This window comes from Lemur catta, chromosome 22, assembly GCF_020740605.2.
Source record: "Lemur catta isolate mLemCat1 chromosome 22, mLemCat1.pri, whole genome shotgun sequence".
Lineage (NCBI taxonomy): Eukaryota > Metazoa > Chordata > Mammalia > Primates > Lemuridae > Lemur > Lemur catta.
The window spans coordinates 23,585,139-23,603,457 of NC_059149.1; the positions used below are offsets into that span (position 1 = coordinate 23,585,139).

The following is an 18,319-nucleotide window of genomic DNA, read 5'->3' on the forward strand; positions in this document are numbered from 1 at the left end:
TATTTTTGCAGTTCTGGCTGCTTAGAAATTCAACCAGTGGTAAGTACTTATTTTTTGCTTTCAAGAAGACAAAATCACTTTGCTTGGTGAGCTTAAGGCATTGCTCAGTGTAAGAAATTACAGCAAGCTGCTCCAGTGTGCTCCAAAAGGATCAGAAAATTCTTTTGTTTGAGTACAATGAGGGGTGCGGAACCTGGTTTGTGCATCTGGCTAGCATTCGGTTTCTTCCCCTCAAAATGGGAAGCGTTAAGAAGTTTCCTAATTAGAAAAAGGGCCCGCTACAGGGCGTCCAGCACTGGCACGGTTAAAAGTCAGACTGCAGTGAGGCAGCTGTAACCAAGGGCGACTGGGAGCGTGGCGACGGTTTTCCATGTTCCGGAGACCTTGTTGAAGGGAGGTTGGAGGGAAGGCGCACGAACCGAGGTGCTAAGAGCAGGTAAGCGGGGCCTTTACGCAGAAGCCCGGGTGCAAATGCACCTTTGATTGACACAATCACGACCACCGGCAGCAGCCACGAGGGGCACGCCCCGAGCCTGCGCACCTGCAGCGCCCCCGCCCCACCTGCTGGCGGTGGCCGGCTTACCTGTCGTCCCGCTGTCCCGCCCGGCTCACGTCACCGCACACCTGGCCTGCCCGCCTCGCCCACCGCACACCCCGCAGGTGTCAGGGCCCGCACTCCCCGCAGGCCGGAGCCAGGATCAGGGGTCGTGGCTAAGCCCTCCTGGCTCCGTTTTGTCTCGCTCCAAGAAAACTCTAACGAAAGGATTCATTAATGCATACGTTTCATGAACAATACAGTTAATTAAAAAAAAAATTAAAAAGTACTGATGGTTAAAGAACCTACAAGCAAAGAAGGTGATAAACATGAGTAATTTAGAAAGGAGCATAGGAACTAGGTTATTAAGTATGAAATGTCCGATTTCCTTAAGTACTAAGTTTGACAGTGGATATCTCTGACTTTCACTTTGACACTTGTTTTATTTTTATGGTGAAGGTACATCCACAGTCTTGCAAATGCACGTTTTGGCTTGTGATTATCTTTCACATTTTTTTTTACAGCAATTTTTGTGAAACCATGGATAAGTCAAAAATTCGTGTTAGTTTTGAATATGAGTTCCGTCATGGAACCAATGCAGCGCGGACAGCTCGAAATATCAATGGAGTGTTTGGGAAGGATGTGGCTAGTGAATGCACAGTACATCGATGGGTTGAGAAGTCCCGTTCTGGGGATTTTCGTCTTGAAAATGAGTCACGTGGGTGACCTGAGACCAAGGTGGATAATCATGAGCTGAAAGCTATAGTGGAAGCGAGTCCTTCTCAACCTACTCTTCCAACAATGCTGGACCATTTGAAACAAATCAGGAAGGTAAAGAAGCTGGGTAGATGGATTCTACGTGAATTAAAGCAGCATCAGAAGAAAAATCATCTCAAACCTTGTCTTTCTTTGCTGTCACAACATAAAGGTGAACTGTTTCTACACCGTATTATTACCTGTGATGAAAAATGGATTCTTTTTGACAATCACAAGCATTCGGCACAATGGTTGGATAAAGACGAAGTGTTGAGACACAGTCCAAAACCTAATATTCATCCAAAAAAGCTACTGGTGCCTGTTTGGTGGTCCAGAGCTGGTATTATCCACCACAGCGTCATGCAACCTGGTCAATTGACTACGGCGGATTTCTACTGCAACTAATTGGATGAACTGATGAGGATGCTTGTGATTAGGCAGCTGAGATTGGTTAATAGAGACAGGCCAATCCTCTTGCAAGGCAATGCTCAACCACATGTCAAACAACCTTGCTCAAACTATAGAAGCTGGACTTGGAAACTCTTTGTCATCCACCATATTCACCAGACCTTGCACCCACTGACTACCACTTCTTGCAGGCTTTGGACCACTTCTTGCAAGGAAAAATATTCAATTCTCAACAGCTGAGGAAAATGCCTTTTGCAATTTCATCACCACTTGCTCTCCAGGCTTCTTCACTGCTGGCATGAACAAGCTACTGTTAAGATGGCAAAACTGTGTCAATAGTTTAGGCACAAACTTTGATTAATTGTACTCCTTCTTCTTTGAAATATAATAAACTACACTTTTGAGTGAAAATTGGACATTTCATATTTAATGACCTAACATAAAACACACACAAAAAATAATGAGTAACATAGGGGTCAGAAGCAGGGTAAAACTAAAATTACTTGACCACAACATGTGAAGTGGCAAAGGGTAGAACACTGATAAGAGTTAAGTCATTCCAGGATCATTTATTATTTGATCATAGAAATATTAATTAATATTATACTTTGTTAAAATTTTAATGGTAACTTGTAGAGGATATAAGAAGAATGCTTATCTTCTGGACCAGCAAAAGAAATACAAATTATGGAGAAAATACTATTAATTCCAGGGAAAGTTGAAGAAGAATAAAAAGAATAAAGAGGTATCTTTAAAACTTACAGTCAGATGATGGGAAACTCCCAAATACATAGAAATATTTGATCATAGAAATATTAATTAATATTATACTTTGTTAAAATTTTAATGGTAACTTGTAGAGGATATAAGAAGAATGCTTATCTTCTGGACCAGCAAAAGAAATACAAATTATGGAGAAAATACTATTAATTCCAGGGAAAGTTGAAGAAGAATAAAAAGAATAAAGAGGTGACTTTAAAACTTAAAGTCAAATGATGGGAAACTCCCAAATACAGCAGTGAAAAGGAAGTTCAGTAGTTGGAGGGCATAGGGTTTTAGATGGGGAAAACTCTATAAATAGAAATTTAATTTGGCACTAACTCTCTGAAAAGCTCTGGGAAAATGTATACCAACAATCTCAAGTTGATTTACCCTTTTTAACTAAATAATACCGCTTCTAGAAATGTATCCTAAACAAGTAACCAGAAATTCAATCAAATAAATTTATACAACCACACATTACATATTAAAATCATTAAAATAATGTCTTAATATTCAATATCATGAAAATGCTTGTCATGATATAAGGCAAAAAAGTTTCTCAAACCCTTTGTACAACAAAATTAATTTTCTTTCAATTTCTTACCTTTTGTTAGTGCATAAAGGTAAAATGAAAATAAATTGTCAAAATGTTAACAGAGGTCATTTCTTGATGTTGGACTACTGGGTGATTAGCCTTTTTCCCTCTGTATGCTTTTTTGATCATAAAAATTTATCATTTTTGTGGTAAGAGAAATATTGTTATTTTTCTGAGAACTCATAGCATACATCAAACATATTTCCTATGCAGAATAGTTTGGTTGAGGCTAACACTGTGGAGATTAAGTACATTTCCACATTTCTTTATAGTTTTTGTGTGGGTGTGTGTATGTAAACGCAGATGAATTTCAAAATAAGCTCGAGGTAGTTGATATTATCAGCATCTGCTTTTTACATATAAGAAGACTGAGGGTGTGTGAGATTTACAATATCCTGGCTTGTTTAGGACTTTGGTGGTTTTTAGATTCTCTGCTCTCTGTCAGTTCCTCAAATGTAGGTTCTGAATTTGTCGATCCATTTATATAGTGACACTGAATGATAACAGTAATGATTCAGTTTGGTGCCTATGTACATACGCATGCAGGCACCTCAATCCCAGTTCGTACATTCCCACTGCTATAGGAACACCAGGGGCAAACAGCTGTCCAGATGTGAGTCATTAATAAGCTGTAACCACAGCTGTAAATACCTCTCATAAATGGGGAACATTCTCATGATCTTGACACTGCAAATTCTTTTTGCAATTTCCCAGCACTATTAAGAAACATTCTCCAATTTTACAGGAAAGTTGAAGTTTATATTTCTCTTTTCAACTTCTAGAAAAGGGGGAAGATAAAACTGGACAGCTGGGGAGACCACATCTTCATGCTGTGTGTGACTTTCAAGCTACCTACAGTATCCAACATGTTGTCTTGGGTCCTACTTTCTGTATTCTGGCTTGTTATTCAAACCCAAGGTAAGCACTAATATATTGGCATTTTACATAAAAGTCAAATTGTTTGATGATTATTTAAAGAAATGTCATAGGCTTTTATGATGCCAGATCACTACTGCTTGCATTTTGGTATATTTTCCACCTCTCTCTCTACAAAAGCAAACTGTATCTATATATATATAAATCTTTCTTTTGGGGTATTTTAAGATATTTTAAATCACTATATAAAACTTGTCATTTTTTTTCAAAACTATATATTTTAACAAATAACAAATTTTATATTTGTACAATATTTTCTAAAATAGATGAACCAAAATTACCTATTGCTCTATGCATTATATCTTTTTACTAGTAAATTTTTATTAATATCTTCATAAATCAAAGCTGTTTTAAAAAATCTGTGTCTTAGGATACATTCTTAAGAAAGATTCTCAAAAGTGGAATGACAGTGAGTCCTCAAAGAGATGAGACTCAAAAAGATGAGTCCTGGAAAAATAACTCTTTTTTTCTTTGAGGTTGATTATTGATAGATGAACCAATTTGATAACCACTTTTCCACCTGTATTATACCACAAATAAATTAAGTCCATGGATGTCATCAATGGTTATTTTACTAGTGGTCCCACGATAAGCATGTTAAAAGTCACGCTGTGAACCTGCACATTTCCACATATAAAAAACACATTTTTGGTAAATCCTATACTGAAACAGGCTAAGTACCTAGCAAAAAAAGCTACCTAACCGCACCACAAAATTATCAATTGCTCAATGGTGCTGTGCAAAGGTTGCATGTGTAGGGCTGACTCTAGCATACATTTTGATCCAATTTGCATATCTTTTCTGGGCATTGTGGTCCAAGAATTATTTTATAATCTTCATGTCTTTCCAGAATTGGGGAGGGGATGAGCAAAAAAAATTCTTTGTCGTCAATGCTGAGGTAGGAGAATCAACTTGGTCTTCATAATGTTCGCTCGCTAGATAGAAATTTAGTCTTCCAAGCCCTTTCAACAAACCAGCTAATAAAAGAAAACGAAACCTTGAAATATTTTATATCAATGTTATCTCTCTTTCTCTAGCAATAGCCATAAAGCAAACACCTGAATTAAAGCTCCATGAAGTAGTTCGTCCTAAAAAACTACACATTTTACACAAGAGGGAGATCGAGAACAACCAGACAGAGAAGCATGGCGAAGAGGTAAGTGACGTGAATGACTGTGGTGGATTTTACAGCCATCTGAAGAGACAACAGAGAGGTTTTTCACGAATAGACATGACATCAGGATTAACATCTATTAATACTAGTTTCACTTCAGAGCCCACGTATACTGTTCCCCTTTGTAGAGGCGATTTCTCAAAGGAAAGATGTGATTTCTCAGAGTGGTATTCCAGTTAAGCAATAGGGTGTTTATCTGTCTTACTTCATAAGGAAAGATAAAGCTGCTTTGAAATTTCTTCAAATTTGGGGGGTTGGGGGAGAAGGAGCACAGAAAGGGGAGCTGTTTCTAGAAGGAGATGTTGTTCCCTGCCAGCCTCACTTAGCTCATGTCTTCCCCTCATCTCCCAACTCCCTTCCTCCAGCGAATTGCCTTTTCCTCAACCATTTGGTCTATAATGGAGAATTCAACTTTATCTCAGCAGTTAACAAGATTTTTAAAGTTTATTAAGAATATCAACTCTTTGATTATTCCGTTGTTATGAATATTTCCCTCATTTTGTAATTTTACCTTATTTGATTCTTAGTAGGTTGTTGGTTGGCTTTCTTTAGAGGATTTGGTTTGGTTTTAAAGTAAGAAAAATATAAAACTTATAATATTATTCCTTTGGTGATCCGTTGTGGTACACAGGACAGTATACTGCACACTAAGGGAAATGATGTGTCCTTACAAGTCCTTCTTAATGTACAATTTGCTTTATTTTACATATCTTAACATAAGAGAACTGCTTTTATCCTATATGCATTTATGATTATTCTTCCAGTATATACTACACATGTTATTATAACTATTTTATATAGGTTCAGAAATACAAACTATTTGAGGTAATTATACCATTAAATATTTTCAGGAAAGATATGAACCTGAAGTTCAGTATCAGATTATATTAAATGGAGAAGAAGTCATTCTTCACCTACAAAAAACCAAGTAAGTCGTACCTCCTGAAAATCTCATCACTGGATTATATTAAAAGAATGTGGAAAAAGATTTTTCTTGAGGCTCTTTTCAGTGTGTTTTGAGATAGAAGTCATGAAGTATGTTGAGCTTTAGTTTGTGCTAATGTTACCTAAGAAGGTTGATGCTTTCCATGGAAATTATATGCAAAGTGTAAAGCAAAAAGAGCTACACATATAAATGACTTTCTTCCTTGACCTTCCAGGAACTTACTGGACATCTATTCTACCCAGGTAAACCCAAACCTTTGATGCAGCTTTCCATTACTTTATTTTTCTTTTTCTTCATTTTTTTTAAATTTTAGAATATTACAGGGGTACAAATGTTTTGGTTACATGGATTGCTTTTGTACTGCTTGAATCAAAGTCACAAGTATGCCCATTGCCCTGATAGTGTACACTGTACCCGTGAGGTATGATTTCACACATTCCCTCCTTCCTTCTCCCACCTGTATGATTTCTGTTGAGTTTTACTTCCATCTGTGCACATGAGTGATGACTGGTTAGTTCCAGTCTAATAGCACATGTGGTGTTTGTTTGTCCATTCTTGGAATACTTCACTTAGGAGGATGGTCTCCAGTTCCATCCAGATTGTTGCGAAAGGTATTAATTCATTTTTTATGGCTGAGTAGTACTCCATGGTGTATATATTACCACATTTTATTAATCTACTCATGAACTGATGGGCATGTGGGGGGATTCCACATCTTTGTGATTGTGAATTGTGCTGCAATAAACATTCTAGGGCAAGTGTCCTTTTGATAAAATGACTTTTTTTCCCCTTTGGGTTTTAAATACCCAGTAGTGGGATTGCTGGATCAAATGGTGGGTCTATTTTTAGTTCTTTGAGGAATGTCCATACTATTTTCCATAGAGGTTGCCTGAGTTTGCAGTCCCACCAGCAGTGTATAAGTGTTCCTTTCTCTCAGCATCCACACCAGTATCTATTGTTTTGGGACTTTCTGGAAAGCCATTCTCACTGGAGTTAGGTGATATCTCACTGTGGTTTCGATTGGCATTTCTCTGATAATTAGAGATGTTGAGCATTTTCTCATATGTTTTATTGGCCGTTAGTCTATCTTCTTTAGAAAAGCTTCTGTTCATGTGTTTTGCTCACTTTTAATGAGGTTGCTTGATTTTTTTTCTTGCTAATTTGCTTGAGTTCTTTGTAGATTCTGGTTATTAGCCCTCTATCAGATATATAGCATGCAAATATTTTCTCCCTTTCTATAGGTTGTCTATCTGCCCTATTGATTGTTCATAAGAGCATATGCCCAAGGCTGATTCAAGGTACAAAGCTTTGAGATAAATCCCAGTGGATGGGGTTTCACCTGGTTCTATAGTAGTTAGTAAACGTCTTCCTGAATACAATGGTCCTTTATGTATATTTGTGACTCAGCACCCTTCAGAGGTTCTGTGGAGGTTGTATTCCTGGTGCAAAAAATCCCAAATGACTCATCTGAAAGTAGAGAATTTGCAGCTGAGAGGTGACTGAGGGGCTTTCCTCCTTCAGGTGCAACAGGTATAACTAACACTTTGATTGGCTTCGGCAGCAGGATTCCAACATTGGAAAAGGATCAATGAATCAGAATGTTAGCTATTTCTCATGGTAGACATTTTTGCTTCTTTAGTGCTGAAGACTGAATCAGGAAAATCTGCGTTTATGACCACCCTGACTGTTTCATTCAGCTTTTTGCTCTCTACAGGCATCTGCTGGGGCCAGACTACACTGAAACAGTTTACTCACCCAGAGGAGAGGAAATCACCACACGCCCTGAGGACCTGGTAGGATCTGAATGCTTTCTAGGACTCTTTGGGATCTGCTGCTCACATTGTAAAATTCATAGGTCCAGGGACAACTTTAAAAAAATAATCAAAGAACTTGAAAGGAAAGTGCTAATCTGTAACCAGTGAGACAACAGATTGAAAACCACAATCAGCTTTTAAAGGTAGGAGTAGCAGGAGGCTTTTAAGTGTCGCATTCTTAGAACCAACCAAAGGTTCACTTCTCCCTAGAGCTATCTTATCCAGAAGTTAGAAATATTCTCCTCTATAGGTACTTGAAACCTCATGTCACTATTTACCGTTTTCTGAAGATACATGCTTTCATCCTAGGGTCAGCAATGGAATATCAATTATTTAATTAATATTTTTTATGTTTGGTTAAACTACCATCTTTTAGATAATGCTAAAAGGGCCCAGATGTCAGACATAAACAATCATGGCATAGAGAATCAGGGAAGAAAGGGAAGAAAATACAAAAAAGCTCAATCAAGAGGTGTTCCCAAGCTAAGAGTTTCTCAGAGCAATCCTCTAAACACATATGAGTCTCTCAAAAAAAAAAAAAAAAGACAAAAGTTGTGACACAACATGCCTCTTTGTTGCCTTCACTCACCAAAATTCTTAGTTCATGAATATTTGGATTTTTGCTAACATTGTCTTCAGAGGAAAGTATCTGATAAATTAATTCATGCTCAAATGTTAATGGCTGATGGTACATAATGTGGTACCTTTGCCAGGTCATCTATGAGACAATGTTTAGGTTGACGAGGTTTCTTCCAAAGGGGGGTGGGAATACAGATATGAAATTTCATATCCTTAGGCAAATCAGCTTCTTTTTAACCAGAGTTTTAAAATTAGCTTTCTTAGATCATTCCACATAAGTGGACCCCTAACTTTACCGATATGGACCAGCAACCATATCTGAATCTCTAGTTGTAGACAAATGTTCTGGGTTTGGGGGACTAGTAAAGGGATTCCACTAATAGACCAATTAAATGGTGACAGAATCAGTCAGAGGAGCTCAAGAGTGATAGTGTGGCATCTAGAGGACTCCAGAGTCCCAAAAAATAGGTGCCTCATTTTATTAACATGTGATGCATAGTGCCTTCAAGACTCAATACACGAGAGCCGAATTCCTGAAAGTTTGCCCCCAAGCCTGAGAGCCCACCAGGAGTACTATGAATCCCAAGGGAACTAGCTACATCTCAGAGGCAATATCCACTTTCGCCATGAGCCCACTTGGGTTTAACCTCCCTGGACTTTTCCTTAGTGCAAATTAGAGTCAGAAAAGCAGCTTAGCCCCAAATATGGGGAGTTCCCAGGGTCAGCTGTGGAGCAATTCATAAAACCTCTAAGGTTCTCACTGTTTTTGTTTCTGGGAATTGGTCTGACCACAGTCACTACTTGAAAAACTTTCCTACATATTCAAGATGGCAGCTCCCCTCACAACTATGATTTGTGTATTCTCATAGCATATATATATGCGCATGTACATATTTATATACATATATTTTTTTCTTGTAAAGCCTGTTTTTTTCCCACTCCAGGAACATTGTTACTATGAAGGAAACATCCTAAATGAAAAGGATTCTGTTGCCAGCATTAGTACCTGTGATGGGTTGAGGTGAGAGCCATTATCAAAAATATTAAACATCGTACAGCATTTTGTTACACAGAATGAAGTCTTCCTGGACATTATTATGTCTTCTTACTATTTTGGTAAATTTTTCTCCATTGCTAAAATTCTGACTCTTTGTGTTTGAAGTGAAGAATGAAGTCTCACCCTTGTACTTGTTTCATAATCTGCTGTGCTAGGAGGAGTGGGGCCAGGTGATGTTAAACACAAGTGCTGCACTCCAGACTTTAATGATATCTGAAAGAAAAAGAAATAAAAATGATATCTGAATCCATTTCCAAGTTTGTCCACCCTGCTTTCTGCAACAATTGTGTTTTGTTTGCTAGAAGATTCTACCATACAGTCATCCCAGTTGAACTTAATTTTTTAAAGTGTGTGTATGTATTTCTGCTTACATGGCTAATTCTTGTCCACTGGACAAAATTTGGAAAGCAAAAAAAAAAAGCACAGATAAGATAGTAACAACTACTACAAAATCTGACCTCTGTGTGATCACTATTGTTAACATTTTGCCATATTTACAGCCTTTTATGCATGTAAACAAATATATCTTTCACATGGTTGAAATATGAAATAAAACACAGAATTGGTCTTCCAACATGGTTCATACTTAACATGACATCATAAGTTTTTCCTAACTCATAAAATACCTTCACGGATATCATTTTTAATGACTATGTTGGCATTGTAATATTTCATCATGTGGATTCACTTTCTATTTCTGAACCTAATTATTTTACTAGAAGGAGGGATTCTTTAAACTACAGCTAGTCCCGACTTGTTACTCTGGCTGGCGCACTAATCGTTCTTTCTCTCCTCTGTGGTTCTTGGCATTTAAATATTCTTTTACTCCACTCCCCATTATATTCCTGGGATCTGCCAAGGAATATTTGTTAAATGGGTAAATAAACTATGGGAAAATATTTCCCATGCTCATGGTGCAGATCCCAAATTGTTTGGAATTGCTTTATCTTGGTGGTAATTCTTGTTTAGAATTCTCTTGATAAATAACTTAAGCTTTATTTTATGTTAAAAAATACTGATTATCACTTAAATTAGCAAAAGTTAGCTGAAAAGTCTAAGAATGAAAATGTTATGTGTGAAATTAAGATGAGGAGAGACATCAGTTCATTCCAAGGAGTAAACGTGACTTTTTGTGTTAGGAAATCCTGAAATACAAGTCGTCTTTGTATCTCACAGAGGGTACTTCACACATCATGAGCAAAGATACCTGATAAAGCCTCTGGAAAGTTCCGACCAGAAAGAACATGCTGTCCTCGTATATAGCCAGGAGGAACTAGACCCAACTAATGAGACATGTGGTGTGAGGAGTGTCGGCAGGAAACAAGGCCTGATTCGAACTTCTAGGTCACTAGAAAGCCCAGAGGTGAGTATATGTAATTCTCTTACCGCATCATTTATTTCTGTTGTCTCAGTAATGACATGAGATAGACTCATGTGCTCAGCAATGACTAATGTGTATAAAGCCTGGAATGTATGTATGTATTCTTCAGTATAACTTCTCTCTGTGGAGGGGAAAAAAATCTTTGTAAGCTTTTTAATCTTTTAGAATAAGGACAATTATTAACAATGATCTTTTATTCTTTGTAAAGCAAGAAGATTTCCTTCAGGCACAGAAATACATTGATCTCTTTTTGGTGCTGGATAATGCCTTTGTGAGTATGAACTATGTGTGCCTCCTGGTGAGGTTAGTCCACTGTTAAGTTTACTTATCAAGAAAAAGCAAGCAGTGAGCTGCTCTAGCTAAGAATGCTGTCCGACCACCTGGTTGTCTTGTCTGTTCTACCTCCCTGGCCAGCAATAGTTTTTATCTCCCCACTGCCTTTAATATCCATCTGCCACCAAAATATTCAAATGAGGACACTATACTTAACACCAGCTAGCCATAGGAAGTCAACCACAAAATGCAAAATAAAAAAGGATGAGTTATTAAAATATTTCTACATTTAAAACACAAATATATATTTAATATAACTATTATATATAAAGTTGACAAAAAACTACATGTAACTTCTAAATTATGTTACTGTATATAGAGAAAAAACATGCTAGAATCTGTTACTACCTAGCAAATATTGCTCTGTAATCAAATTTTAATAATACTTAATAATTTATATTAATAATTATAATGTAATTAATTATAAAATTATAATTAATCATTAACATAATTGTTAATAAATTATCAATAATTTAATAATAATAAAATTTTATAAAAATCAAATTTTAATAATTGGTAGCAAAGCATGCACATTATTAATTTGATTTATTTAACTTGAAAATGAAGAACACTAGCATTTTATATGAATGCCTAACTTTTCTCTTACCAAAAAACTCTTCCATTTGAAATAGAATTTATTGACGCACAGAGTCATACGTAATTTAGTCAAGCAATAAATAGATTGTTATTTATTTATATAAATAAATATAAATTATGTTAAATGTATATTTTTTTCTTAAAATGTGAAATCCTGTACTCCATCAGCTTTCTCATTTTAATTTGGTGTTTAATTATACTTTGCATTTTGTATTTTACAGTATAAGAATTATAAGGAGAATCTAACGCTGATAAGAAGCTTCGTGTTTGACGTGGTGAACCTACTCAATGTGGTGAGATATCTATCATATAAACCTGTGTTTCTACCTAGAAGCTTGGAGTTTCTCTATGATCCCACCAACACGGGGCTAAGAGGGTCACAGTGCCGTAGGGTCAGCAGTTCTGGGAAAAACAGTGATCCACCATCAAGGTAAAATCCCATATTTTGTAGAAGGCAACTTCTAGGATTTTTGTTTTCAAAATAGAAATTCATCACTTGTGGTCTATCACTTATGGCTAGCAAAAGCTCTCAAGCACTAAAGGAATACCAAATATTTTCATGAAGAAAAATGCTCTTTCCACAGATTTATAACACCATAGATGTTCACGTGGCCTTGGTCGGTATGGAAATCTGGTCTGATGGTGATAAGATAAACGTGGTACCTGAGACAGGCACCATCTTTAACAACTTCCTGAAGTGGCATAGTTCTAACCTGGGGAAAAAGAAGATACATGACCATGCTCAGCTTCTCAGGTGAGCATATGCTGGCCAGGCCCAGGTGTACATAGGCAGAATGGATAGTTATCCCTGAGGTTCGTTGGCAAAAATTTCTGCTAAATCATATCTCCCCTATCAATTGTCAAAATGCTTGAAGTTCTACCATTAGCAGTGCACCTGTGAGAATATTGGAGGCCTATATCGGATCAGTAGAATGAGCTCTCGGATGTGAGATAACAATCTGTGGCCATTATAATGCTACAGAATAATAGAGGCTTTCCTGGGCCCTAGTGAATACATTAAATAAGAAGGTTAGGGCAGCCAGGGAATTCTGTAACATGATTAACAAAAGCTAATGGGTCTAAAGACTCAGATTGTAACAATGTATCTGTAACTTTCATATAGCGGGATTGGCTTCAGCAATCGACGTATAGGAATGGCAGCGTCGAATTCCTTGTGTTCTCCATCTTCAGTGGCTGTTATTGAGGTTTGTAAACTTCAAGTTCCCTGTGGCTCTGTGTCTTTTATGAAGACCAGCATGATGCTTTATACAGAGTTGACACAATGAACATTTGCGGAATCAATAAATCAAAGTAGGAATGAAACTACTGCCAGATTATTGCGCTGAAGATTCCTCGGATTATGAAAGAGAATATCCCCTTATAGTGGCCTTCCCAGAAGCCTTCATTCTTTAGTACATGTTAGGGAATGAGAGCGGGATTATTGAAACCGAGTGGGGATTCCAGTACCTTCTGTGGCCGGGGCTAACTCTAAATTAGTCATTTCCAGTATCTGTGTCCAGAGAAATATGATAAGGAATAAAGGTGCACGTACGTGCAAGCACTACTAACGACATAGCATGATAATAATAGGTTTTGGAGACCTCTGATATAATAGCTATTAGTACTTCCTATAAAGAATGTAATTAATTTAACCATGGTTTGTTTACTGAAAACTTAGTATCTATTAGTTCAACAAATATTTATTGAGCACCAATGTTTATTGCATTCGTAGGACCCAACCATTGCAAATGTTCTTTCAATATTTTGCAATAAACAATGACAATAAGAGAAGCTTAGCGATTCCTTATTTTTCGTTTCTCAAGCTATTTTTAAGTGCTGCACACTGATAACAATGGCAACAATGGAGAACTAACTGAATAGGAAGTAATAGAAGTTTCCACTTTTTTCCAGGCTAAAAGAAAGAACAGTGTGGCTCTTGTAGGAGTGATGTCACATGAGCTGGGCCATGTCCTAGGGATGCCTGATGTTCCGTATGACACTAAATGTCCCTCTGGCAGTTGTGTGATGAATCAATATCTGAGGTGAGATCTTGTCCCCCTGGAGAAAAACAAATATTTCCAAAAACTTGAAGAATTCAGATGCCATCTATGTATGTTGGATGGGCATTTTTTTCCCCTAAAGGCTGTGTATCCCATTAGTTAATCTCCAGTCTCTTGAAGCACAGGTTTGACCAGCTATCAGGGCTCACTCTTTAACATTTCCAAATGTGCCAACACGAAGCTTATAGTGTGGTGACCCTATTATTCTAACTTAAAATATTTTTAACTTAAAATGATATCATAGTTTTCAAGAATAATTAAGATGATGACAGCATCTTATTTTTCTGTCATCAATCAACCCATCAGTATTACATAGTTAGTAAATCACCTGTTAATGCCGGGCGTTTTGCAAAGACTTGGGATAGAAAAATGAAGAAAACATACCTTATTCTTAAAGTGCTCATGAATATGAAGAGAAATATGTCCGTAGATCCTAGAAGTCTGCAATTATTTCCCTTCGCTGATTCATTACTCTTATCTCTTACCACTCATCCCTCAAAGCAAGATGAGCAGATGATAATAAATGGTAATGGTCATCACTGTTATCATTTAGGGACAATACTGAATCCACGTGAAAGTTTAAATTCTTCCAGCCCTGCACTGGGTCTCTAGGGAAAAAAAATTCCCATCAGTATGAATGCTCTACTGGCCCCCACATTTAATACAGGGAATTCCTCAACAGTTACTAAATTTGGAATTTAGATTGAACTGCGTCATATGATCAGATAAGTCAGATTCTCTTGTTCATTTATCACACAAAAGCCAGCACACTGTGTATCATGTTATATCTGAGTTTTCTTCTGGTTACAGTTCAAAATTCCCGAAAGATTTCAGTGCATCCTGCCGCTTACACTTTGAAAGATACCTTTTATCTCAGAAACCAAAGTGCCTGCTGCAAGCGCCTGTCCCTAAAAACATAATGACAAAACCAGTGTGTGGGAACCGACTTCTGGAAGTGGGAGAAGACTGTGATTGTGGCTCTCCTAAGGTATGAAAATAGATGAGGTTTAAAATACAAGTTGCCTTTAAAGTTTCTCAGAAAATGTATGTACACAGTTCATCACGCAGTTCTCATACATTTCAAAAGTCTATTCTGAAGTATTTTCCTAGTTTTCTTTCTGCTGTAAGTATGTGTAATATTGTCTTTTTTATTTCAAGTTCTAATTCATTAGCATTATTTATGATGATATTTTTATCTTAAGCAGCTATCTTAGTGACTTATCAATTATTTTCAAAATCTTTTTTTTTCTGGTAGAGAATTGTATCACAGACAATAATGAAAATATACTTTTCAATTATTTCCATATTTTTCTATTTCTCATGGTATTTTTTAAAAACTTCCATTAAAACATACAATATAAGTAATTGTTGCCTTATCCTTTATTGTGTTGTATAAATTTTACAATTTGCCATATAGCTTTTCTTTCTCATGATGATGCATCATTCTTTTTATAGGTTACTTATATGTGCTTAAGTAATTCAATAATGGCTGCTGAATTTTTATCAAATTTTGCCATTTATCACAATAATATTAATTATTTTCTCACCTTAGTCTCTTAATATGATGGATTATATTACTTTATTCTACTCAGTTGAGATACCCTTGCATGGTAGGTGAAGAAAAAAAAAAACTCCTCACATAGTTAGAGAGTTATCATATTAATAATCTGTGGTTTTATTAGTATTTTATTCACATTTTTACATTTGTATTCATAAGTAAGAATTGTGTGTGTGTGTGTGCATGTGTGTGTTCATTGCCAGTCCCACTATGAGAAATTGCAGGCTGGGTAAAATACATTAGAGATTTAAAAAACATTTTTTTCTCTCTACTTTCAAACAGTTTGAATAGTATAGAAATATTCTTCCTTGAAGTTTTAAATTAATACCATCTAGACCAAATGTATCTGGAGTCATTCTTGGATAACTTTATTTCTGGCCTTTTGAGGGATAGTTTTCATTGCTCATAATTCTTCTTTCCTATTATTAAATGTCCTTGTTCATTTCTAATGAAATTTGTATAGCAGAGTAATTACGTTGAATAAGTGGAATTTCATTGCTTTCTTGCACCAGAATTCTATGCACCTAGTGTATGGGAAGAAAAATACTGAACCCACTGTCCCCTCTTGTGTGTGTTCTTTGAAGGATTGCACCAGTCCGTGCTGTGAGGCCCTGACCTGCAAACTAAAGCCTGCAGCTGACTGTGGAGACATCCCCAACCATGTCACGTAAGACTTTTTGTTTTCTTTGTTCCAAAGTATTGTCTCAGTGTTATTTCAGCTTTGAGAAAGATGTGCCCTTAAGTTCTGTAATACAGTAAAACACAATTTATATTTTATAAATAACTCACTTTTGGAGAGGAAAAGACAGTGACCATTATGAACATGGCTAAGGGTGGATAGACATACACACTCATGAGAAAAGTGGCTACTTTGACATCTGTGAGATTAGGGCTGCCGAAATCTGTGCTGAAAATTGCATAAATTCCTGTTACTGGTGATGAGTTTAATGCAAACTAAAATGAGAAAAAGAAAAGTATATTTAAACATAGCCTCAGTAATGAATACATTTTATTCTTGGTTAAGAGCTGATAATTGTAACTTGCAAGGTAGTCAGAAAATCAATAGCATTTAAGAATATGGCTATAAGATTTGGCAATTTTGTTCCTTTTGTTATAAGTTGTCTCAATGAGTCATAAGTATTATTTTTGTGTCTTATACAATCCTATTCATATAGGATTGGGCTAGAAAACCCAGATGCATAGAATGTGGTATTGTTTCAGTAAAAAATATTCTCTGAATATAAAAATGGCAATAACGGCAACAAAAATCACTAATAGGGGAAAGACTCAGGTTACATTGTATGGGAGGAGCTATTCTCTACCCGTCTTTCTGGAATGGAAACTGCAGAGGGAGTAGAAAGAAAATAATTGACTCAAATATCATTGACTATCATTTTCTCAGAAAAGGACCAACAAGGTCAAGGATAAGAACTATCACTTGTTTATTTACCACGCACCTCTTAACAGCCTGTGTGAACCATGGTATGAATCCACTCTGTGGGAATTTTGGAAATTGTGCCCAGACTAGAAGCATAGTATCTAAAGAAAAAAAAAAAAATCCAGCAGGAGGCTGTTCACCTATCATTCCAAGCCCTTAAAAAATTGGATTTTTTTTAGATCTAGATTTTTTTAGAATCTAACTTACAACCATGGAGAGAAAATTGGACAGAGACTCAGGAAACTTCATTTCTAGTCTTGTCTGCCAAAAACTAGCTGTGGGACTTTGAACCAAGATATTTAATTAGTTTTCTCACTTATAAAAAATGCAACTAATGATATTGTCTCTTAGTAAGGTTATTAGTATTATTTGAATTCTACAAATTTTCATTATCATTATTATATAGTATTTTATAATTTATAATAACCATGGCTTCCAAACATTTTTTTTTCCCTTTTAACCAGAAAGTGAATGAAAAAGTCGACTTCATTGAAAGGGTACCTCGCCAGGACAAGAACCAAGAACACTAATCATGCCAGATATCTTGTGTATTTTTATCTCTGTACTTAGATATATTTGCTTTTCACTTGGCATTCTACTCTCTATAGATTTACCAGTGCAGCCAACTGGTAAATGGATGTACTTAGAGAAGTTGCTTGTTTGTTTAAGCCTGGTCTTTCATGTTGTTCTCAAGATCATAAATTTACGACCTAGTTCTGCTCTTTGGAGAACAAAAGATACTAACTTTTGACCAAAACATCTCAGAAAGCTCTGCTGAATTATTCAGAGTCGATCAAGAATTGTAAAATTACAGGTGACTTGTGCTTTAAGCCCTCTTTCATTTTACTAAGATAGCCTGTGAAAAAATGAGAGCACTTGACGGGTGAAGGCTTTGGCCGCAGAGAGGAGAAAGAGATCAGGTTCCATGTTCCTCCTCCATGTTCACCTTACTTTGCTCTTATAAATGTGGTATTTTTCTATATCACAGCAAGCATAATTAAATATAAACATTTTTTCATTTTATCACGTATAATCCTATACTATGCACATCTCTTTCATTATCACATATAATGGTTTATTTTGAGAAGTCTACATTGATTACATTCTTTTTTTATTTTATTTTATTTTTTTTTGAGACAGAATCTCATTCTGTCTCCCCAGCTACAGTGCGGTGGCGTCATTGTAGCTCACAGCAACCTCAAACTCCTGGGCTCAAGCGATCCTCCTGCCTCAGCCTCCCGAGTAGCTGGGACTACAGGCATGCACCATAATGCTTGGTTAATTTTTCTATTTTTAGTAGAGACAGGGTCTCACTCTTGCTCAGGCTGGTCTCAAACTCCTGAGCTCAAGCCGTCCTCCTGCCTTGGCGTCCCCAGAGTGCTAGGATTAC

General features: G+C 36.5%; 1 protein-coding gene across 2 annotated transcripts; it reads left to right on the forward strand.

The window, feature by feature from the left end:
• The first annotated feature begins 385 nt into the window (after positions 1-385).
• Positions 386-18,101, forward strand: ADAMDEC1 (ADAM like decysin 1). 2 transcript variants are annotated; one of them, XM_045535265.1, is made up of 15 exons: positions 386-436; positions 3,839-3,974; positions 5,030-5,148; positions 6,018-6,094; positions 7,827-7,905; positions 9,450-9,526; positions 10,739-10,925; positions 11,152-11,214; positions 12,095-12,166; positions 12,458-12,627; positions 12,997-13,078; positions 13,785-13,915; positions 14,744-14,921; positions 16,076-16,158; positions 17,398-18,101. In XM_045535265.1, exons 2-15 carry the CDS (start codon positions 3,884-3,886, stop codon positions 17,402-17,404), a joined length of 1,416 nt encoding a protein of 471 aa, XP_045391221.1. In that variant the 5' UTR covers positions 386-436; positions 3,839-3,883; the 3' UTR covers positions 17,405-18,101. The 2 variants fall into 2 exon arrangements, with proteins under 2 accessions (XP_045391221.1, XP_045391220.1); XM_045535264.1 differs by having other exon boundaries at positions 387-436; positions 17,394-18,101.
• Positions 18,102-18,319: the final 218 nt, after the last annotated feature.